Here is a 26,315-nt window from a genome sequence, read left to right as displayed (position 1 = left end):
AACTCTCCCACTACGACAAGGTACCGTGAATTATGTCGAAGAAAACTAAATGGTATTAACCTCTTTGGTTGTGACAAGACAACAGAGGCAGTGGGATCATCATATGTCAAATAAGATGATAGAACACTTTTGGAATCAAGAATTAAATATCTCCTTTATTTTCTACTTGTTTTCAGACTTAGTCATTATCTTAGAAAAGTAGTATTTGTTTGAACAAACACTTTCTTATCTATTGACAATGGGATGGTCCACCCCTAATCACTTAGAACAGCTAACAAACCATGGTTAACAGTTCTAGCTTTTCTTAAGATTTTGATTAGGTCATCCATGAATCTAGTAATGATTTACATTAAGTATACAACCATTACATCATTCTGAAATTGCATTACCATAGAAGGAATTAGGCAACGACTAGTAACTAATCATCAACATGCAACTCGAAATTTCTGGGGAGGTAAGTTTGGATATAATTCAAAAATTAATTTAATGATCTTTGAACTGCATATCTACTAACTATTTCTCCACCCCTATCAGTTCGCAAGATCTTTAACCACTTACCTTAATGGTTTTAACCATTGCTAGAAATTAATGAAAATTTTCAAACATTTCAAATTTCTTTGCATAAGGTATAATCTAGAGTTATCGTTTTAAGAATGCAACGAAAAACTCATATCCACCCCTGAATGTACATCCATCTGCGAATGAGATGAACTACTTTCAGTGGATATAGGCATATTAACTCTTTGCAGAGATTGATCTTGTCAAATCCACTATGAACAAGATACAAATGTCATAGATTAAAAAAAATGTGGTAGAGTCTTTTGATGACATAGGTTTATAAAAGAATTCTTAGAATAGTGCAAGTGGATCCTGGTCACAGAATACCTAACTCATATTCCATACAGTTTGAATCCATTAATAAAGGATGGATATTAAACACTTGAGAAAGTGTAACTGTATTGTATCTGGAATTAGAAATATAAGAAAATTTCTGTTTGGATTCTAAAATTAAAGTCAAAGACTTAAATTCAACCAAATATAATGAGTAATTCTTTCTTGGACCACCACTACTAATACAAACTCTAAGTCAGATTTGCCCATACAAGTAGGAGATTTCTAAGATTGAGGATTTATATCAATTGGGAATAGAATTTCGGGATTATAATCATATGCATCATTTAATTTCTTAAGAGAAAATATAATGACATGAAATGATTTATAGACCATTCATCCCATGATATATTTTTAAAGCTAATTCGAAATGAATAAGCTAAGAGGAATTAGGATAATTTCGTTTATAAATAAGAATCCAACGATGCTTCGATTAGCGAAAGACAAAGTAATCTTATTTATACAATCTTCTTGTTTCATATCGTAAAAATACTAGTCTAAGGTGTCATCAATTGATGAACAGCTAGATGTCGCATATACAATATTTATCTTTCGAGATCTAACACTATTATGTATGTCTAATGGTGAAAATCCACTAGGGATTTATCTCATTAGATAAACAAGCCAAGTTAGACCAACAATGAAGATTCGAAATTAAACTACAACTTAATAACAGAAAATAACATGGTTCAATATAAATTCATACACAATTCAGAAATTATAAGCATATAGCAAGTAGGAATGATAAGTGAAAATACTAAAACATACAATCCTAAATAATTTCCAAGGTTTTTCAACAAACTGATACCAGTGTCCCGTTTAGGCGAGAGTCAAAGCTACCATTCATTGAATAGAGTTGTCAGCTCGTCTAAAATGTTAAACATTCTAGCAACCTTTTATTCGATCAAGATTGGAATTCAGCGTTGTCCCGTTTAGGCGAGAGTCAAGGCAATTCTATCTTATGAGCTTCCACCATTGTTTCATAATTTGCAAGTCAAGTATGGTCGCCACCATTAGGGTGATCCATACCATACAAAACACTTACAAACTACTTATCATGCGAGGTTAAACGGTGCGAAATTGCTAATGAAAGTTCCTCCATTAGGGAGGATTACTCACTAAAACAAACGCGGTGTAAAACCCACAATGGAGATCGAATATCTTAATAATAATCGAGCTCATTATTTAAAGAGAGTTGTATTTTCTTTGATTCTCTTTATTTATTCTATTTATTTTGAATATATATATTTATTTAATTAAAATTTCCAATTTAGAATGAAAAATTCTAAATATAAATTTTAATTTAATATTTATAAATTTTACTTAGATGGTTATGAAAATAACATGAATTATTTCCATCTTAGCAATAATTTCCAATAAATATTTAGAAAAATACCAATTTAAGTTGTTACAAAATTAATTTAAATTAATTTACAACTCAAATTTTATTTTCTATAAATATATAAATTGCATTTCAAAAAATTAAAGTATTTAAGAATACAATTTTCGAAAAAAATGCATATTAAAATAAAGAATAAATCCTGGAAAAATTATTCTAATTTAATGTTGGCCCAAAATTAATTAATAAAATTAATTTACAACAAAAAATATAATTTTCCTATTTAATTAAATATATAAGAAAAATTACAAATATTTAAGTATGATGATGAAAATCAACTTAAATATTAATTTTCTATTTAATTAAATACACTAGAAAAATACTTCAAGCAAAAATATCACCTATCTAGATTTTCCTTTGACTAATTAATTCAATTTCTAATAATATACTTTAATTCAATTTATTTTAAATTAATCAATAAATGAAAAAATCATTGATTTAAGTTGATCCAAGAATTAATTAAAATAATTAATTTACAACTTAATCTATTTTTCAAGATAAAATTCGAAATTCTAGCATTTAAGAAATGCAATTTCGAAAATTGATTAATAAAATAAAGAAAAAAAAATATATTTTGAAAATTATTTAAATTTAGTTGAAAAATTAAATTTCAACTAAAAATAATTTTCTATTTAATTAAATGTCATGAAAAAGAAATATTTAAGTATGATGATAAAAATCAACTTAGATATTTAATTTTCAAATTAATTAAATGTATTAAATTCAAGAAATAAATAATTAAGTGTAGAGAAGGCTTAATTATTAATTTCTAGTTTAATACTAGGAAAAATATACTTAAAATAAATTGTACCAAAATTAATTAAATGCTTAATTTCACAATTTATAATATTTTCCTATTTAATATTAGAAATAATAATTAGTCTAGAAATAACTATCTAAAAAATATCTTATTTGACTAAGTATCTTTTCCACAAAATTTGAAAAAATATCTAATTTAAGTTGTATTAGAAAAAATCTAGAACTTAAATATTTTTCAAATTTAAATTTAATTAAATATCAAAAATTAAGTTGTAACTACTTAATTTGAAAATATTCCATTTTAAGTTAATATTCGAAAAGATATTAACTTAAAAAATATCTAAAGAATCTTAATAACCAATGCCTAAAAATTCCTCAACTTAATTTTGAAATTTGAAATTCAAAAGATATTCAGATTTAAGTTGGTTAGTTGTAGATAACTAAATATCAACTTAAATAAGAATATTTAATGAAAAATTTAAATTAAGTTCCAGATTGAATCTAGATGGTTATAATTCTATATTTAATTAAATACAAGAAAATACATATAGTTTAGCTTAGAATAAAAAATTCTTTAAACTATAATTTTCTTAAATTAATTTCAAAATAAATGAAATTAATTATGTTGCTAATCAATTTTAATTAGGTTAAACTAGTGTAATTAACCTAGTACAGTCATTCAAATCAGGCAAATGGGCCTTCACAATTGGGGTGGTTTGTGTGAGGGGGTGCTGTGTTCAGTATGTCGTACCCACTTCTATGGCTCCCAACTCTCACACAAGGCCCAAAAGAGAGGAATTTAACCTTAATAAGAACAACTGTTATTAATTGAATATGCCCAAAAACTAAATGGGCCTAAATAAATTCTATCAATAACTATGATAATTTATTTTAGCAACAACAACCTATATGTATCTATAATCAAATTAAACACATAGGCTCACACAGGCACACTTTGGATGGGTCCTATCATGTTGCTAGGTCATACACAGATGAAAGAAGATTGTAAATATACCTGTTACAAATTATTATCTTGACCAAGGGAGCCATCAGATCATTAGATCTGGCAAAAAGTAACCATGGCTATTTGCAATCAAGTAATAATAGGTTTTGAAAACTTACAAACAAGCTAAAACACATACTCCTGCAACAGGGTTAGCTGGATAGTTGGATGTAGGATTTATTTAATTTTAAATTAAATAATTAATTTCGAAATATTATTAAAAAAGATTTTCGAAAAAAAAAATTAAAAAAAAAATTTCGAAAATTAATTAAATATTTAAATTTAAAATTAAACCTACAATTTTGAAAAATTAGGTTTGAACCAACCTAAATATCATTTCAAAATTTGCTAACTACTTTTAAATTTTAAATGTTATTTTATAAATAAAAATTAAATAAAAAATTAGAAAAAAATAAAATATCTTTTCAGATTTTAAATTTAATTTAAATAAATAAAATAACAAAATTTAAAAGTTAGCAAAATATCTTACATCTATTTAAAATTACATGATTATAAATATCTTATTTTAAATTTAAATAAGGTCAAAATATCTAAAAAAAAATTTAATTTTAAAAAAAAAATCTTAAAAGATAAGATATAATTAAAAATATCTTAAAAGATAAGATATCTTAAAAATATCTTAAAAGATTTTATAAATATCTTATAAAATCTGACCTTAAATTTAAAAAAAATAAGATATAATCAAATTTAAAAATAAGATAGATTTTTAAGCAAGAAGATAGATACTAACTCTATTCAAATTCAAATTTCACTAATATCTTGAATTAAATTTAAAAAATATTAAATTAATTCAAAATGATAATTAGAATTGAATTAGGAATAGTAATAGTATAAATACAAAACTATACAAAAAATTGGAAGTTAATTCCATGAAAAAGCATGAAAAATCGAAGAAAAACAAAAAAATTCGAAACTGTACGGACAGATTTGCGATCGCAGGAAAAACTCAAAGACAAATTTCCCGATTTTTCCAAATCTTCAAAAAATCATAACTAATTCAAATAAAATCCAAATTAAGTTCTGTAAAAGGCTAACTTGCTTAATTTTTTCCATACTATGCAATAAAAATAATTCCAGAGATAAAATCGCAATTATTTTTCACGAGAATTTCACAAACATCAATCAATCATCAAATAACACTCAATACAACATGATACCATCCAAAGAACATACAAACAATCGTTTTAAAGTCCAAATTTCTTGCAAGTAAATCAATTACCATGGCTCTGAGGCCAGTTGTTGGAAATTATTTTACCAGGATCTTAGATCTACTCACAAGTATGTTTATTAACATCCTAAATATGAACTTTCTAAAACGATGAAATTAAACACATATAAAGTTTAAGAAACCTTACATTGGGTGCAGCGGAATATAATGACTCCTTCCGTTCAGATATCTAGCCCTTGATTCCTTTCTGTAGCAGAGCATTATCAATATCTGAACCTGGATCTCTTTCTCTGAATCTTTGATGCTGAAACTCCTTTGTTGATGATCTTTCTTCACGATCTTCCTCACTATGATTGAGGTATCACTTGATGTGTGTGGGCACTACTCTAATCACTAAGGATTTCGAAATTCAAAGGAAGAAGAAAGAAGAAGTGGTAGCTAAAGATAGGGAGAGAGAAGGCTCAGTTTTTCTGATTCAGAAAGTGTGAGAAGAAAAGTCTCATTTTTTTTGAAGCCTTCACTATCTATTTATAGCATTCCACTAGGGCTAGGTTTGAATTATATGACATTAAAATAATGAAAAAAATCAATTTAAAATAGCTACAAAGGTGGTCGGCCATACACTAGTGGATTGGGCCTTGGGTTTTGCAATTTTGCAATTTTAACACCTTTTGTATCTGATTTTCTCAAAAATGCCAATTTCTTAATTCAACCATTTAAATGCCAATTATAACTATTTAATAACTATAAATAATTATTAAATAATATTGTCATTTATCATATTTATTAATTGAACCATACAAAGTATCATAATTAACAAATATGCCCCTATAAACTCTTTCTTTACAATTTCGCCCTTACTTAGTGAAAAATTCACAAATAGACATAGTCTAATTTGAGAATTATAATTGATTAATCAAAACCAATTACATGAGTCTTACAAGCAATATTATCTCAACTAGTGGGGGGACCATGGGTCTATATAACCGAGCTTCCAATAAGTAGATCAAGAATTTAGCACTAAAATTCACTAACTTATTAATTCTTCGTTGAATCCACGCATAGAACTTAGAATTGCACTCTCAGTATATAGAATGCTCTATATGTTCCACCATATAGACGCATCATTAGTTATCCATTGTTATAATCCTAATGTGATCAATGATCCTCTATATGAATGATCTACACTGTAAAGGGATTAAATTACCGTTACACCCTACAATGTATTATTTATTCCTTAAAACACTTGACCCCGTATAAATGATATTTCAGCTTATGTGAAATGAGTACTCCACCATTTATGTTCGTTTGGTCAAGCTCGAAGGAGATCATCCTTTGCTTACTATTCGCCAGATAGAAGCTATAGATTCCATGTTTATGATAGCGCTCCCACTCAATTGCACTACCGTGTTCCCAAAAAGTACGTATCACCCTGACCAAAAGGTAGGCTTAACTAACAATTCAAGGAACACGAATAGCCTTTCAAGATTGAGCCTAATCATAACAGGATTAAGAACATTTGATCTAGGATCAACTAGGCGATATTGACTTGAATAGATATTACGGTAAGTTTAATAAATCTAAGTCAAAGTTCAATATCGGTCCCTTCCGATGCATACTCCATGCATCCAACCTGAGCTTTACTTTAACCAATGCTCTGGAAAGAACATAGCACTTCTCCAAATGCAAGTAAACTCTGTTGTAGATTATCATATCAGTAAAACCCTATGTCTGATAAATCTAGGAAACTTTATTCACATAGTCATGTTTACTTTCCAATGTGTTGACGACACAATAAACAGGATCAAGTATGTGAAAAGGGTTTCAGATGAATTTATACATTATGTACATATAATCATGAAATAAATCATGTGAACCATGCAACATTAAATGTTATTTCTGATCTATATTAATAAGTAAATCTGATTATATTGAAATGAGTTTTATTTAGGGCATAAAACCCAACAGTTAGGCACCATGAGTGCCCTTTAGCATTTCTCTTAACTCATTCCAAACAGCCCATTAATCTCCTCCGTCCTCATTCACAATAACAAATATATATTTGACTTACCAATCATTACATGACATGGGGTCCACTAAAATTAAATGCCCCACCTATAGGTTTTTTTTTAAAAAATCCCCATAGAAGAGTCCTATATATATTTTATTTTATTTTGAAGAAATCATGTAATTTTATTAAAAGCAATTAACTAAAATAATAGTCTGCAACTCGATTGGGACATCTCCTTTGTTGAAAATACAACCAAGATTAGAATCAAAAAAATGAGCCAACCAATAGGTCATTTGATTCTCAAATTGTTTGACTAAAGAAACTATAATAAAATTAGATGATAAAGATTGCAGCGTCACAGTTAATCTTAACCTACATTCAATTTTCCCTGCCGTTCAAAAGACACAACATTAGAAACTGTTGCAACATGTTCATTCAAACCATTAGCTTGAGCACTCAACTATATGTAACTACTGTTGGAATATGTTTTACCAGGATCTAGATTTACTACCATGTATGTTATTTAACATTCTAAATATGAATTTCTAAAACAATGTAAATAAACACATATAAAGTTTAGGAAACCTTATACTGGGTGCAGCGAAATATTAATGGCTCATTCCACTCAGATCTCTAACCCTTGTATCCTGTCTGTAGTAGAGTATCACCAAGATCTGAGCCAGAATGTCCTTCTCTTGATTCTGGATTCTTCACAGCCTTACACACTATGATTGAGATACCACTTGATGTGTGTGGGCACTCACTCTATCACTCAAGGTATGAAAATATGAAGAAGGAAAGAGAGGGGATGGTTCGAATTCAATAGAAGAAGAAGGCTCAGGATAATTTTACTGAAGGTGAATTTTCATCATATTTAAGTGTGAGCCATCACTATCTATTTATAGGCAACCACCTAAGTTTAGGTTAGAATTTATTAGGCATTAAAATAATGAAGAAATTAAATAGAAATTCCTTTCCCTAGTGGCCGACCATAGGATGTTTGGGCCTCACTTGGAGTTTTTCCATTTTACAACAATATTTCCTTATTTTTTCAAAAATGCTATTTTTCCAATTCTAACCATTTAAATGCCAAAACTATTTATTTAATAATTAAAATTAATTATCAAATAAAATTGCCATTTAATATATTTATTAATTAGACTTAATAAAGTCTCTTAATTAATAAATAAGACCTAGAATCTCTTTTCTTCACAATTAAGCCCTTGCTTAGTGAAAATTCATAAACTAGACATAGTCTAATTTTAGAATTATAATTGATTAATTAAAATCAATCATCTGAGTCTTACAAGCAGTATGGTCTCAGCTAGTATGGGGACCATAGGCCTATACAACCGAGCTTCCAATAAGCAGAACTAGAATTTACCAAGTAAATTCCCTAACTTATTAATTCCTTATTGCATCCACCATAGAACTTGTAATTGTACTCTCAGTTATATAGAACGCTCTATATGTTCCACGATATAGATACGCTATAAACATTTAACAATCGTTCTAATCTCAATAATCAAAGATCCTCTATAGATGACTTACACCGAGTAGGGATAAATTTACCGTTTCACCCCTCAATGTATTTTATCCTTAAAACACTTAACTTCCTATAAATGATATTTTAGTGAGCTAATATAATCACTGAAACAAGAGCTCTTCCATTTATCTATATTAAGCCATGGCCAAGCTCGAAGGAAATCATCGTTTCACTTCTATGTCCTGATAGAAGCTATAGATTCCATATCTATGTTTAGCGCTCCCACTCAATTATACTATTATATTCTCAAAATGTACGTATCACCCTGACCAAAAAGTAGGCTTAACTAAAAAATCAAAAAACATGAATAACACTCCTGAGATTGAGCCTAAGCATGTCAGGATTAAGATCTTTTGATCTAAGATCAACTAGTGATATTGACTTAGAAAGATACAACGATAAGTATAATATCTTGACCAAGATCAATATCGGTCCCAGTCCAATGTATACTCCATACATCCGAAACTAGCATACTTTGCCAATGTGCTGGAAAGAACATAACACTTATCCAAGGTGTAAGTACACTTCATCGCTGATTATCACACCAGTGTAAATCCAGTGCACTGATGAATCAGGGACTTTGTCTTTTGAAGCATATTATCACAATCACATTCCACTGTATTGACATCATTGTAATTGTGAATGACTATATGTTCTGGACTTACCAGATTTTGTATATATTAAACCATAAACATGAAAACTACATGTAAACATAAACGACTTCTAATCTTTCATTGATAACAAATCAGATTAGATTGAAATGGGTTTTATTTAAAGCATAAAATCCCAACAACTACACCATTAAAAATTCCTTCAACCACAAAGAATAAAGAAGACTAACCACTAATAGTGAGGTGAGCCATCAAAGAATAAAGAAGACGAACCAACAACAAAACAAAACAAAATTATCTCACAGAGATAAGACTAATCATAGTAGCCTAAATAAAAGATACTCAAAACTATGTCACAAAGACAAGACTAATCATAGTAGTAAAAACCTAATCACAGTAGCAAAATTCAATCGTAGTAGCAAAACTACAGAAATTGACCAAGCCATGCCTAAGTCCAAGGAGGGTTGGTGGGCCTGGCTTTTGAAAAAAGTCAATCTTTGGTAGCTAATGATTTAAGAACAAGAAATCCTATAGTAGACGATATGAAATATTTAGAGAAACCATATATTAGCACAATATTTTGATAGAGAAGAATGTAAAAGAAGTTTGATGAAATAAAATAGAGATGAGATAAATAAAAAAGAAAAAAAAAAGAAATGAAGTCGTTTTGAAAGTAAATGTTATTTTCTTAAAGTAATTATAATATATGAATGTTCTTTTGATGATAAAATGTTAGTGAAGCCCATTTGATAGGCCCAATACAACTCAACTCAGAGGCAACCATGACAAAGGAAAGGCTTGGAGAAGAAGTTAGCCCAGCAGGAAGAGAACATAGCAGCTACTGAAGGGTTACTTGTAGAAACGTGCAAGCCAAAAATTGGAGAAGAAGCTTTGCTCAACAAAATAGAGGGAAGAGCAACTCGAATCAAGCGTGGACGAGTGAAACCTGGCTGGCTAAAGGAGTATGTGCTGAAGCTTGGTCACTAAGAGAGAGTGAGATGCTTGTAACTAAATTCTGTTAGAGTTGAGCAAAAATTACTAGAATATATAAATAGATAATTATAATTAATTGAGATCATCATGAATGAAATTGGCATTTGATTTACTTTGGGAGATTGGCCTTGTCTCGAAGGAGGTACTTCACTAACATTAGTGCTTTCATTGTTTTCTTCTGTCTTCAAGATGAAGAACGAAGAGATTACGCAACTGTTACAGAACATGAGTAATGAATTAGATTAGAAGTGGGAGTAGAGAGCTTAATCGTGTTGGGTTTTGTACCCTAAATAAAACCCATTTGAGTATAATCAGATTTACTAATTAATAAAGATAAGAAATCGCATTTTATGTTGCATAGTTCACATGATTTATTTCATGATTATGTTTAATGTATTAATTTTATTAAGTCCAGAACATATGTAGTTGTTCATGATTATAGTGTTGTCAGCACAGTGGAATATAATCATGATTATATGTTCAAAAGTTTAATTCCCTGATTTGTCAGTTCACTGGATTTAGACTGGCGTGATAATCAGCGATAGGTATACTTACACCTTGGATAAGTGTTATGTCATTTCCAGGGCATTGGCAAAGTTTACTAGTATCAGATGTATGGAGTATACATTGGAAGGGACCGATATTGATCTTAGATAAGATATCATAAATTTACCGTTACATCTTTCTAAGTCAATATCAATGGTTGATCTTAAGTCTATGGATCTCAATCCTTTCATGGTTAGGTTCGATCTCAAGAGTGTTATTTGTGTTCTTTGATTTGTTAGTTAAGCCTACCTTTTGGTCTGGGTGACACGTACATTTTGGGAACATGATAGTACAATTAAGTGGGAGCGCTAATCATAGATATGGAATCTATACCGTAGGTATCTTAGGAGTTAGGTGGATATAATCTTTTATCCCCTCTTGACTGATGTGATTCTTCATAAAGTAGCCGTCACTAGCCTTATTGATTGTAGTGTAATAGCCGAAAAAAATGAGGGTTACACCATCTGTCATATCGTTTATGGAGATTTCAATACGTCTTCTCCCATCCGACATTAAATGCGAAGTGACTGTTCAAGGGATCGCTGTACCTCTCGGAACTTCCTTAGCATGCCTCTGGCCTCCCGAAGAGTAAAGATGCCTCTTATGCTCTTCTCCGCGAGACACCTTCCCTGAGATACTCCTCTTTCATCTAAGACTTAGTCGATTTCCATAAGTGTTGGTTTTTACAGATCCACATGTCAGCCTTATCCAGGTCCACGTATTTTGAGAAAAATTAAGGGCAACAATAACTATTATACTTTTACAAGTGAGAAATTTTGTGAGTGATATTTTTAATTTTTAATCATATCTTAGCTAATAATCATATAACAAATAAATATAAATAATTATTGTTATGAAACACTATGCATACATTACAGTTTATCTATAAACATTATAATTAACAACAAATTTTTTTAAAAATATTCTAATCCCTTATATAAGTATAATAATATATTATTTTAATCACTCTTTATGAATAATTATATATTAAATAATAATCACCAAGCAAATTATTTTCATAACTATTTGTATTGAGGAATAGAAACTATTTGCATGCATATATTTTAAGTATAAACTTGATTAACACTGAAAGAACATTAGTAAAATAATTTATTTTTTTTGTATTAATTATCATAATAATATAGTTATTTATCATATATTACTTAATATACAATATAATTATTTATAATATATATAATAAAAATATTATTTTTCACATATATTTTTTTTAATTTTGTAAGTATAATTCATTACTAGTATTTTTTAAAATTGAGGAAATCATATACATATAGTTGTTGTAAATTCAAGTCATGGTGGAAATTCTTTTGGTCCCTACACATACTGCAAATGTCAAAATTTTTGCTTGGCGAGTTCTCCATGACGCATTACCAGTAGCTACTTCACTTGTTAGGAGGAAGATCATAACCGATTCGACTTGCTCGATCTGTAGACAATCTTGGGAATCAACGAGGCATGCACTCTTCAGTTGTAAATATGCCAAGGCTGTTTGGCGATCTCAGAACTTTTCGTTCAATTGGCATGCTTGTACCTCGATGCGAAGTGGTGATTACTTGCTGCATCTTTCAACCACATACACTAAGTTTGAGATGGAACAAATTTTTTGTACTATGTGGGCCATCTGGACAGAGAGAAATAAGGTAGTGCATGGTTCAACTGCACGATCAGCCCAGAATTTGGCCACATTTGCCTCTGTTTGGCTTCAGAATTATCGAGCAGCTCAACAACACCATGCTTCAACTGCTTCTACATCAGCAGCGCCACATCAGCAACCACAGGCGACGACAACTTCAACTTCTGCACCAGCAGCTTCGCACCAGCAACGTGCACAAACTCAGTCTCAATCGTGGTCCCCTCCAACTCCAGGCGGCTTTAAGTTGAACGTTGATGTAGCTGTCAATCCTTCAATGAATACAACAGGTGTGGGGGCTGTTATTCGAGATTCTAATGGACACGTTGTGGCGGCTATGTCAATGCCAATTGTTGGTAATTTTAAATTTCATGAAATGGAAGGCAAAGCACTCTTCCACAGTCTCAATTGGGCTATTCAACAACAGTTACCGGTTACACAAGTCGAGACTGATGCCCTCATGGTGACAAATGCTTTGACTGCTCCCTTCAATCCAAATTCCTCTTTTTCAGATTTAATAGTTGATGTAATTAGTCTTTTATTCTTTTTCCCTAACGTACGTTCTGCAAATGAAGCGGCTTATGGCCTTGCTAAGTTTGCTTTAGGGGTGGATGAGACTTGTTCTTGGTTGGAGGTTATTCCTTCACCTATAGACTTTGATTGTTTAATAATAACAAGTATTTTTCTCAAAAAAAAAAAAAAAAAGTTGTTGTAAAACCTCGTTACGTTTTTCTGCAACTCTAATCAATTCTACTTCAACCTCCAAACATTCAGTACTTTCCTTCTTCCACCTTAAATTTCACTCCCAAATCTAAACCCTAACGTCTTTCACCCAATTTCAACTTCTAGGGTTTTCAGAACTTGAAGAAGAAAAAGAAGAAGAAAGAGGAGAAAAGGGGTTTAGTAATTTGCCCAAGATGTTAGGCGGATTGTACGGTGACCTCCCTCCGCCCTCTTCCGCCGATGAAGAGAAATCAACCAACTCCTCCGTCTGGTCAAGCAGCACAAAAATGGCACCGCCGACACTTCGTAAACCCTCGTCAATTTTCGCCCCACCACAAACGATTTTAAAGCCCCAAATCAAGAACAAGCCTTTAACTTCGGTGCAGCCAAAACCTATCACGTCGCCGGCGGTGGCGGTGGCGCCTCTGCCTTCGATAATTCCGGAGGTTGTTGCGCAGCCTGCTCTTGTGGGTGTTACTTCCACGGTGATTGAAGAGTATGATCCGGCGAGGCCCAATGATTACGAGGAGTATAGGAGGGAGAAGAAGAAGAAATTGATGGATGCCGAGATTAGGAGAGAGCTCGAGAGAAGGCGGCAAGAGGAAGAGGAGAGGGAAAAGAGAGAGAAGAGGGAGAGAGAAGAGAGGGAGAAGGATAGGGATAGGGATAGGGATAGAGATCATGGTGATTCGCGGTTGAACATTTCGGGTGAGGAAGCTTGGAGAAGGCGTGCGGCGATGAGTAGTGCAGTGCCTGTGCCTAGGTCGCCATCTCCACCGAATAATGTAGATGGGTTTGCCATTGGAAAGTCGGAAACCAGTGGATTGGGATTGGGTGCTGGTGGTCATATGACTGCTGCACAGAGAATGATGGCGAAAATGGGGTGGAAGGAGGGTCAAGGGCTTGGCAAGCAGGAACAAGGGATTACTACTCCATTGATGGCCAAGAAAACTGATCGTCGAGCTGGGGTCATTGTAAATGCTAGTGAACAGAAGTCGGAGAAGAAGGTGAAGAGTGCTAGTCTTAATGGACCACCCACTCGGGTTCTTATGCTTAGAAATATGGTATGCTTTTTCCTTGGATATTTTCTGTTTTCTCACTACTTGCATTTAATGTTAGAGAAATTTCAATTTTGATCTGTATAGTGTCAATGATACAAAGTATGAAGTGTTAACAATATTTGGTTTTAAGAAAGATCTTGTTATACATACAAATTGCTTGATTTGGGTTATGTCTATTCTGTATAAGCTGTCTATGCTATTACCATACAAGAACTGTAGGAAATAGATTGTATGACTGTTTTTCATGCTTGCCTGGACCTTTATTTATACATTCAGTTGTTTCATTTGTTGGCATGCTCTTTGATTGAATACCACCCTTGTTAAAATGGGAATCTTCATAGTGGTTATATGCCCAGGAAGGTCTTTTCTTTCATTGGTTGAGCGTGCGTTGGTACTGAATTGAGTTCCATCTTATCATATCTAAACAATAGTTGATGTGTATTGTGTTAGATACTTTTCTACTAGGAAATTTGGAATTGGATAATGCCTGAAATTAGAGTTGTAACCTTTCGTTAAGTAAGCACACAATCTTCTGAACGACCAGCTGGTCACCGGGCCCTCCTTCACATGTTTAAGTCAATAAGTTAAGGTGTAGGTGAAGTTTTTTTTTTAGTTTAGGGTAAGTGCATGATAGGAATTTACTGCTGTCCAGCCAAGTTAGAACAGATTGGTACTAGAAAATAGACTAGACAGTGAAGAATAATAGCTAGATAGGAATAGGCAGATCTGATATTGTGTATTAGCTGAATAGAATGGTAAAGATAGCAATGTAACCAGAGGTATTCGAGAGACCTCAACTCTCCCAAGAGCCTAAGCTCAATTCCCATACATTTTTCCATCCCCCACTCATTCAATCTCCTCTCTTATATATACTGCTCAATTCATTTAGCCTTACCACTTACAATTACCCGTTTACCCCTTTATTTAATATCTGAACAGTGCATTTGGGTGCCGTTTTTGAATTGTATTTCTTTTACCCAAGAGTTATATTTGGAATTGAAACAAACACAATGTGGTTCAAGTTCATGTTCTGCTTTCTTGTAGGTTGGGCTAAATTCTTTGGTTTTCTTCCTATTTCCTCACTTCTTTGTGTCAAATTCTTTTCTTATAAAACGTTTTCATTTCACGAAATTACAAAAAGTTTAATACGAAAAATTTCAAGAGACGGTTTGTTAGAAGCCTAGCTTTCTTTTCTTTTAATGAACTCTAATCCTAATTTATTGGCTATTTGATCACCAGGAGAGATGGTTGTATTTTCATTCTCTTTTATATCACCCCCTTCACCCTTTCACCTCTCTCAAAAGCCAAAAAAAAAGGAGACGAAAATAATTGTTTGTTAAGTATCCTTTTTGAATTTAAGTCTGACTATGGCATTCTCTGCAAAATTTCATATTTCTTTATCCATGCATTTCTTCTTTTCACTCTCTAATATCAGTTTTTTTTTATTAACTTTTTTTGATACAGTGTTGGATTTGAACCCCTCCCCTCACCCCGATCACTCACACACCCAACCACTTTATCTATACCCGAGTGGCTCTTCTAATAACTAATATCAATTATTAGTGGATAGTTCAGAGCTTCTATTTTCGAACTGATCATATCACCTACATCAGTTCTCTCCTTTTGTCAAATTTAATTTTAAAATAAATGTTCTTGTTAAATCCATAACACCAGGTTTAGAACATTCACAGGGTTTAGAACATTCATCATTTTCTTTATAAATATTTAAAGAAAATGATGATGTCCGACCTTGTAACTCAGCCGTTCTCTCCTTGTATTTCCATAGAATAAATATTTGAACCACTTTAAAGGTGTTTTATGCTGTCATCATGCTTGTATCTATTTATCTCTTATTGCAACTGTAATTAACAAAAAAACCATTCTTTCTGCAGGTGGGACCTGGTGAGGTAGACGATGAGCTAGAAGACGAGGTAGGATCAGAGTGCGCAAAGTACGGAACAGTTACTCGGGTTCTTATATTCGAAATAACAGAGCCAAATTTCCCAGTTGATGAAGCAGTAAGAATCTTCGTGCAGTTTGAGAGATCTGAGGAAACTACAAAAGCATTAATTGACCTCGATGGTCGGTACTTTGGGGGAAGAACTGTCCGTGCCTCATTCTACGACGAGGAGAGGTTTGGCAAGAATGAATTGGCTCCAATGCCTGGAGAAATCCCGGGTTTCTTTTGAGCTGGACATAAAGTTCAAATGAATATCAAATTCTTTCATTGAGTAAGGGAATGGTAGAGTTGGATTCAAAGAAATGTTGTAAGTAAATGATTGTATTGCAATAGAGTGATAAGTTAGCCGTGACTTCATACCATCTTGGGGGGCGTTTTACTCACTAATTTTATTCATAGTTTAGTAAATTGTTGAAGAACTTGCCAAATCTAATTATCTGAATTGTGAATCCATTCTGGCCATTCTTGTATACTGTTTATGTAAGAGGCAATAATGCTCAAGTTTTGACTTCTCAGGGGAATTTTGTTCACAAATTTAGGTTCAGCTGGTATATTGTTAGAATAGAATGATGAGTGATATTACTGTTTTGCCTTAATGGAAATAGATATGGTCTCCCTTTGTTTAATAATTGATCATGTTTTCTCCTTCTAACATAAAAAAGTATTTTATGTTTTTGGTGTGTTTGCCAGATATTGTCTTGGAGAAATGTAAGTAAATGACCCTATTTCTAAGTTAATGTCTCTTTTCTAAAATAATAAAGTAAATGTCTTTTTTTTATTTTTTAATACCTAAAATACCCTTCATTATATAAAATGTATTATATGTTTTATTACTTTAATAGAAATTATGTAAAACAATAAATCAAAACCTCTCTACTGAATTTTTGTCAACTATTTTTTCATTATATAAAAGGTATTATATATTTTATTCTTTTAGATTTTGCTGCTGCTGTTGTCTAATATGTTATTTAGCCATATAATTAATTTTTTATTAATATATCGTATGATATACAAACAATATACCTTAAGCCAATATACATATATGACAAATTTAAACTAATATACTATTAAATGAATTGTTTTTCACAATATACAGTAGCATACAAAAACTATATACTAAAATCATAAGCAAATATACCATAGTCAAAAATTAATATACCATTAGCATAGTGAAAAAAAAATTATACAAAAAACTTAATTTAATATTCCACAAGTTTTTTTTTCTTGTTCTTTCCTTCATGAAATACCAATGAACATAAAATCAATATACCTCAATCAAATATAACTATACCTCATACTTAAATTAATATTTAATATTTTTTTTTCTTTATATCCTTCACGATATACATATCACATACAAACGATATACTTTACATCAATATAAATATACCATAAACTTAAACTAATATACTATTAAATGATTTTTTTTCAACAATATATAATAGCATATAAAAATTATATTTTGCAATCATGAGCATAAATACTATAGTGAAAAATTAATATACCACCAATATAGTGGAATATATATATATACTAAAAACTTAATTTAATATTCCACATGTTTTTTTTCCTTCATGATATACTAATGAACATAAAGACAATATTTCCTAGTGAAATATAACTATACCTCAAACTTAAACTAATATTCCATATTTTTTAATTTCCGTCTTTCGTTCATTATATACCATAGCACATTAAAATAATATACTACAATCTTAAACTAATATACTACCTTTTAGTTATTTCAAAATATATATATATACTACCTTTCAGTTTTTTTAAATATATTATTGCACATAAAAACGATATACTACTGTGCAAAATAACTTTACCAAACGCTTAATTATTCAAGGTTATAATTGTAATTTTATCATCAAATTTTTAACTAAAAGGACATTTTGTTAATTTTTTTAAAAAAAGGACATTTATTAACTTAATTGTTAGATTTAAGGCCATTTTGCATCATGGCCCATTGCCTTGCTCATGTGTGAAGTAATTTTTGTTGTTTATAATACACTTAGTAACTTTAAAATTTAAGGATACTGGCGGCTAAATCACATGAACTTTACGGTTTGTAACAGTTAACCACAAAAATTGAAATTTTGGCTGCATAACTATCTAAACCCTAGTTTCGTTTTGCTTTGTACTCTTTCGTCTAAAAATCACAGTTAAGTGCCACGTTGGACTGTCCATGTATACACACTTGTATACATGACAAAATTTTAGTGGTTCACGTAATATTTGTTTTTAAAAATAATTATAAATATTAAAAAAAAAATTAAAAAATCAGATTTTTTTTAATAATTTATATATTAAAAAAATAATTTAAAATATTTAAAAACATAAAAAAAAAATATTTCTTTCCTTCTTCTTCTTCCTTTTTTTTTACAAAAATCAAACCACCACCATTCTCACTTTCACGAGCAAAATCGAACCCCAATCTGAAACTCGAACCACAATACTCCTAGCTGCAGGAGTAGCAACAGTTCCCCGTCGAGTTTGAGTCCCTGGCTGCAAGGTTCCGAGTTCTGGCAATACTGGTTTTCGGGTTCTTGTAGAGGTTCTGCAAGAAGTTTTGGGATTTGGTGACAAAAGAACCAAATCTTCATCAACTTGGGTATCATCACATCTAAGTTGACTCAAGAACTCCTCTAATACTTCAACCTAAAAAAATATTCATTTTCAACAAATAAAAAAAAAAGGGAAAATCCAAAACCCTAAAAAGAAAGAAATATGTATACACCAATTTATCAAACTAAAGTCCTCTCTTTCTTCTAAAGCCATTGATTAATGATTATAATGGTGCCTTTCTCCCTCAACGCTCAAGCTTCTCTTCTTTCAAATTAACAGGTAAACTTCTTTTGGGTTTTCTCTTCTCTTTTCAATTTTCATCTTTTAAGGTCTGCAATGGGCGTTTTCCCTTGATGAATCTTCACCGTTTGCATTTTGGTCTCTCTTTGCACTGGGTTTTCCTTCAATCTTGTATATGTAATTTTTTATGGTTTATTAAGGTGCTTGGATTCATTTTCTATCTGAAAATTTGAAAAATGCTTTCTTTTTTTTTTTGTACACTTCCTTTCGACGTTTGCGGAGGAGAGACGGAGAAGAGTTCGGACGGTTGGGGTTGGACAGTCGGGGATGGACGGCTTGGGCTGGACGGTTGGGGTTCAATTTTTGGGGGGTTTGATTTCTGGAAATAAAAACGAAGAAGAAGAGCAAGAAGAAGAAAAAGAAAGAAAAAAGGAAAAAATAATTATATTAATTTTTTTTTCTGATTTTTAAATTTTTTTAAAATATTTATAATTATTTTAAACTAATATTACGTGGACCACTAAAAATTTGCCACATGTACAAGTGTGTACATGTGGACAGTCCACCGTGGCACTTATGTGTGATTTTTAGATAGAGGGGTATAGAGAAAAACAGAACAGGGTTTAGATAGTAATGCTGCCAAAATTTCGATTTTTGTGGTTAACTGTTACAAACTGTAAAATTTAGGTGTTTTAGCCGCCAATATCCCTAAAATTTAATTAGTTTTAGTAATGAGGAGTGTTACCGTCAAACTCCTATAAAAATTCTGTATTAAAAAATGCATATTTGAATACTTTTTTTTTCAAAATTTGTTTCATGAGAGTGTTTGTTATGCTTACAACATTGTTCTTGTAATTTTTTTTTAAAAAAGTTTGTATATTTTACAGTGTTGAAAATACGTTTAAAGTTTTTTAAACATGTGGTAAACTGGAATATCAGAAATTTTGTTTTTGGTACTGTAAATTGTTTGAATTTTTTTAAAAATTTACAATTTACTAATATTGTAACTATAACGAATATAATTTTTTTTGAAAAAAAAACATCCTGTCATGATGGTTGTAATAGGAAGTTCTAATTAGTCCTCATTTTTGGTAATTGAATAAATGTTATATTTGATGTGATTTATAAAAAAAAAAATAAACCTTTGTGTGCGTATTTATTCTATTAGACTTTTATTTGGGTTGGTTTTATGAAAGGGATTATTTCACACATACACAAAATAATAAAAAAATTACAAAAATACAGTTTCACAGAATTTTAATTTTTTACGATTTTTCTAATTTTATTTACAGAAAATACAATCTTTTTATGTTGTACTCTTGTTAATTTGTTGTTGATTTTTTGTTATTTGTATGTTATTTTTTGTTATTATTTTGATGTTATTTAAATATTATTTTCATATTACTTTTATGTAGTTTTTTTGTTGTTTCTATGGAAAACTGTAAAAATGTAAAAAAATTCTTTAAATGTAAAAATGTAATTTTTTTACAAAAAATAGTAGCTTATGTAATTATCACTTTATTAAAACTTGAGTTAATTAGATAATTTTTTATTGAGTTAGTCTATAGCAGAATTATGAAAACAATTCCAATCCAACTAACATTAATTATGTAACTAAGGATCTAAGGAGAAAGACGATAATATTACAATTAAAGCAATCGTTATACATAAAAGTATGTAATACACTACTACAAAAATAATATTTGGCAACACGCATATAATAACACTTCATAAAAAAATGTTATTATTTTATATAAATTTTTAATAAAAAACACTTGAGAAAGAAGTGTTGTTAAAATACTATTATCTTTGAAAATATTATTTTAGTAATAAATTAAAAATAACTTACGGTAACACTTCTGAAAAAGTGTTACTATTTCTTCGAACGAATTACTAAAAAAATAACGTTCTATACAAAAGTGTTACTATATAGGACACGGATGTAGTCACACATGCGTGATTGGTCCTGTATTTTTTTTTTAAGTGGTGAGAGATTGAGCTAAATATAATATTTTTTTGTGCCCAACTTAATAGTCATTTTTCTTTAAGATGAATTAGTTATTTTTTCATAAAAAAAAAATAAAAAATAAGAAAGAAAGAGATGAGTTAGTTAAAAGAGGTATTTTTTTTTATACTATTTTCAGTTATTAATCTATTTGTATTTGTACTTAATTTTCAAAGCTTAAATTTTGGTGGTAAAATAAAACTCTTCAAATAATTGAACTCTTAGTAAATTTAAGGTGTCATCTATTTATTACAGTTAACTGCCAACATAGACTACTTATGTGTACACTCTTGTACATGTAGCACATTTATATTGGTACACCTAATATTATTATTTAGAAATTATAAAAAATTATTTCAAAATTTTATAATATTTTTTAAATATTTTATTTTTTATTTTTATAATTTTAAAATAAATTTTGAAATAGGTACCGAAAGTCGGGGTTGGGTATATATACAATTATTAGCAGCGGGACCGCTGTTAATCCCCTGCCGCTAATAATTCTAACGATTTTTTTTTATTTTTTTTAATATTATTAGCGGTGGGGCTCGCCGCTAATACTATTAGCGGCGGAGTCTACCGCTAATATTTTTTTTTTTTTAAAAAAATAAATAAATAGAATTAGCGGCGAATTCTGGTTCCACCGCTAATGCTACTACTATTAAGGGTGAATTTCGCCCATCGCTAATAATATTACGGATATTGATAAAATTTATTGTAGTGATAGTATATAAAAGACGATGTCTTACTTAACTATAAAATATTAGCACGTGAGTATATAATATTTACTCTGGATATAAATTATTACTCACTGTGTGAATATATTGCTCGACACACATATAAGTTAGTTCCTAAAAATCTAAATTTACTAAATAAATGAGTTATATTAAGTGAGTGACCGGTCTGAAAAAAAAAATGGTAAGGAATTGAATCAATGGTTTATATGAGATGAGTTATTAATAGAAAGAGTTTATTATTTATATAAAGAAGAACCATATTAAAGTAGTTCTTCGTAGCCTACGTATGCATTTAAATTTGTAACCTTAAATGTCATTCCAATTATTTTGTATCTAGTGTTTGGTTTGACATAAAAATTTTATGTTGTGAGTTTTGGTTTAGAGAGTTTAAGATTAACACTATGTTTGGTAGAGGGGAGAGAAGGAGGGAGGGGGAGGGGTGGAGGGAGAGGGATGGAGCGATTGGAAAATTTCTTGTTTGGCAAGAGGGAGAAAAGAAGGGAGAGGAGAGATAGAAGGAGAAGATCTCCCTCCAAACACATTATTTTTAATCCCTCTTAATATTGGGGAATTCAAAAAAAAGACAAAAATTATATAAATTTTTTTTTCTACCCTTAAAATATAATTATATTAAAAATTGTTTTAAATATTATTAATTATGTGGATGTCCAAATCTTTTATTTATTGTCATTAATTGTAATCAACATTCCTCTTCTCCTTAGTTTTCCTTTTTCTTAGTTTCTTAATATCTCACTCTTATATTTGTATAAATAGGGGTTCACCCCATTGGAATAAACAACTCAAAAATTCTCATTCACTTTCTCTTTCTCTCTTCATCTTCTTCTTCTTTCTTCTCATCTATTTTATATTATTTTATATTATTTCATAACACGTTGTCAGCACGAGTCTCTGCCCAAGCTTCAAGCACGAGTCTCTGCCCAAGCTTCAAGCACGAGTCTCTGCCCAAGCTTCAAGCACGAGTCTCTGCCCAAGCTTCAAGCATGAGTCTCTACCCAAGTCCCAATGTAAGTATCTTGTAAAAGTTCTTGAATTGTTTCAAAGTCAAAATACACTAAATATATATTTATATATATACTCCTCTGACTGAAACAATTTCAAGAATCATTTGGTTTCTTTTTTCTTTTTATCTATATATCTATATATTATATATGTATGTATATATTTTTATATATTTATTATTGATTTCATATATATATATATAATAGTCTTATCATTCATAATATTTACAATATATGTGTGCCTATGATATGATAGAGAAAATCTATATAAATTATACATATATCCAAAAGATTATGTATTATCGATAAAATATTGCATATATCCTAAAGATTATGCATCATCAATAAAATATTGCATATATCCTAAAGATTATGCATCATCGATAAAATATTGCATATATCCTGAAGATTATGCATCATCGATAAAATATTGCATATATCCTGAAGATTATGCATCATCGATAAAATATTGCATATATCCTGAAGATTATGCATCATCGATAAAATATTGCATATATCCTGAAGATTATGCATCATCGATAAAATATTGCATATATCCTGAAGATTATGCATCCTCGATAAAATATTGCATATATCCTGATGATTATGCGTCCTCAATAAAATCTTGCATATATCCTGAAGATTATGCAAACGTAATATTCATTATATAGTTGATGGATATATAATGAAAGAGATGAATACATATTTATATATATATGTTCTTGTATTCTTTGAGGACAATGAAAAGTAATCTAATATCGATATAGATTTTGACAAACATTTCCTGAAGTAAATGTTTTATATTTGTGAAAAAAAAATGATTGTATTTATGTGAATACAACTAAAGAATCATTAAAAATGATTATTATAGATGCAATTTTATAGTGGGTTTTGAATACCCAAAAAGAATGTTAAGAAAATTGCATTGAAACATTAAAGTATAAGAATAACAATGAGCATGACTAATGTTATTTAAATACATGAGGCAGTATTTATTATTCATCATTCCCTGCAGAGAATGATACGAATTGAAGTCAATCACTTTTAAAGATTCCTCGTATTAGTCATGTTATTATACATTGTTATTACTTGCAATGTTGGAAATTATTGAATCTGACATATGTTAAAGATTAAATTTTGCATACATCTTGGAGACTATGCAAAAATTGCATTCATATATTCTTTGAAATATCGTAAAAGAAATTTTTAAATAATTTCTTATATTTTTATGGATGAACAAGTAATAAATTTTTAAGAAATTTATAATAATGTCCTACTTGTTCAATGTCATTCCCCGAAGTGAATGTAATGATTTTAAATAATCAATGACATTATTTACTACTCAAATATTTCCAAAAAAAAGTGGAAACAACCAAAACATGAGATACCACACACAATCAAAGTGCATGAAATCTATATATCATGTGTGGAATTGAATAATAGTGGTCGTGTACCTGTAGTACGGACACACTTATAATCAAGATAAAAGTATACTTGATTATTTAATAGAATGTGAATTGTACAAACTTATTGTACATTTAGAATATTTAAATATCATTACCTAAAGAGAATGAATATTCTATTTCAAAGAATATAGATTTCACATATATTGGTAATGCGAGAAGCAAATTAATATATACATATTTTATTATTTCTTGAAATCAATAGTTTCAAACTATTGTTGGTACATGATATGTATATATAGTTACTATATAATTCAGTTTGCATATTTCCAAAAGTGGATATATAATTTACTAATATTTGTTAGTGATCCAATATAATCAAAGTGATAAAGAATCACAAAATGATTATTTGAATAGATTCCTGAAGAAATAACTTATTATATGTACTAGTTGTACATTTAAATATATAATATTATCAAGTCATGATAATCAGACTGATGAATAGTCTATTAATAAATTAGACGACTTGTTAAAAAGATACCAGGAAAAATGAATGATATATTATGGTTATATCTATTTGACCATTATAACAACATGATGAATTGTCATGTACATTTTATATTATACACATCATTGAATTGATGATAGTGATTCCTGAAGAAATATAAAGTTTGATAAACATAATAGTGACTCTTGAAGAGTATATATGTTTTGGAGAATAATATAATTATATTATTCGTGTATATAAAAATGAAACTTATAATGATTATGTTGTAATGAATTTACATTACCTTTGAAAGTTTCATTGAAATACAAATTATAGTGAACCTGAAGTTCATTAATTGAATTATTTTGACATGATCAATCATATGCAATAAATTGTCAAAGAATTTGACTAAATTTTGTTGAAGAACCAGAAGATTCTTCTCATTGTTATTTATAAGGCTCAAAAGAAGAATGTGCATATATTTGCACATAGAAAATATTTAAATTATATTTTCTTAACAATCTTGAGCTATTGTTAGATTTTTATTGCATAGTTTCTTATCGATGTGATAAGATTATATAATCATGCATTTACAAAATGTGTAAATTTATGTATTTCTAATTATACACGTATGACTCATTCTTAGAAATGAATTAAGTTCATAAGGATTGAACTTGAAACTGAAGTTTATTGAACCTAAAGTTCAATGTCATATAGTATATATGAGTTTAAACAAATATTGATTCATTGTGATATACTGAAATCCCTACAGGTATATTAATATTATTAGATATCACAATTTTTAAAAATTCTCTCGATCAGGGGGGGAGAAGCAGTTGGGATGATAATTTTTGAAAAATGATCCTTGCACAAAGTATATAAGAACAATATAGTTCAAAATGATATATACCAACTGCAAATCAATATTACTCAAAGTTGAGATAGAATGAGTTGAAAACGCCTGAAGCGTAAATGAACAATGTAGAAATTATTAATAAATGTTCATTTGATTTGCCCTGAAGTTGTTAAATCTAGAGGTACTCATGGAGATACCTTAATGTTATAAAGTATTAAAATGATAACCGTGATGAAAACGATACTTGAAGAGATTCCCAAAAGAAGTTAGACATAACACATTTGATCATAATTGAATCCCTGAAGTGATTCTATATAGGTACCTATAAATGATAAACATATTTGAAAAATATATAATTTAAAGAGATCTCTATAAGTTATGTCAATATGGGAGGAAATTATCATTTTTGTCGACAATAAATATTGAATGTTTGCATATGCAATAAACTAACATGAGATAGCAAGGATCATGGTATTAGATTTGTCGAGAATCATCGACTTACATTTTGATTTTTGGCCAAAATATTATGACGCAATCCAGGCAAATTTACTCACATAAAGTGAAGTAAGACCTGTAGGGTGTGCAAATAAATATTTCTAATGAGAAATTTGCATATATGTATTTGTACATAATGAATTGTTGTACAAAGTTTGCATA

The 26,315-nt window shown here is 29.9% G+C and overlaps 2 protein-coding genes across 2 annotated transcripts; both read left to right on the top strand.

Moving 5' to 3' along the window:
* Positions 1-11,768: 11,768 nt before the first annotated feature.
* LOC115697708 (DNA-damage-repair/toleration protein DRT111, chloroplastic) lies at positions 11,769-16,861 on the top strand. The gene is made up of 2 exons (XM_030624804.2): positions 11,769-14,383; positions 16,273-16,861. The coding sequence occupies exons 1-2, from the start codon at positions 13,514-13,516 to the stop codon at positions 16,567-16,569; spliced, it is 1,167 nt and encodes a 388-aa protein (XP_030480664.1). The 5' UTR covers positions 11,769-13,513; the 3' UTR covers positions 16,570-16,861.
* LOC133039759 (uncharacterized) lies at positions 12,259-13,418 on the top strand. The gene is made up of 2 exons (XM_061118704.1): positions 12,259-13,230; positions 13,371-13,418. The coding sequence occupies exons 1-2, from the start codon at positions 12,259-12,261 to the stop codon at positions 13,416-13,418; spliced, it is 1,020 nt and encodes a 339-aa protein (XP_060974687.1).
* Positions 16,862-26,315: the final 9,454 nt, after the last annotated feature.

This window comes from Cannabis sativa, chromosome 7 (genome assembly GCF_029168945.1).
Source record: "Cannabis sativa cultivar Pink pepper isolate KNU-18-1 chromosome 7, ASM2916894v1, whole genome shotgun sequence".
Taxonomy (NCBI): Eukaryota; Viridiplantae; Streptophyta; class Magnoliopsida; order Rosales; family Cannabaceae; genus Cannabis; species Cannabis sativa.
Note: the sequence above shows the minus strand (reverse complement) of the source record. Positions and strands in the feature narration are given on the sequence as shown.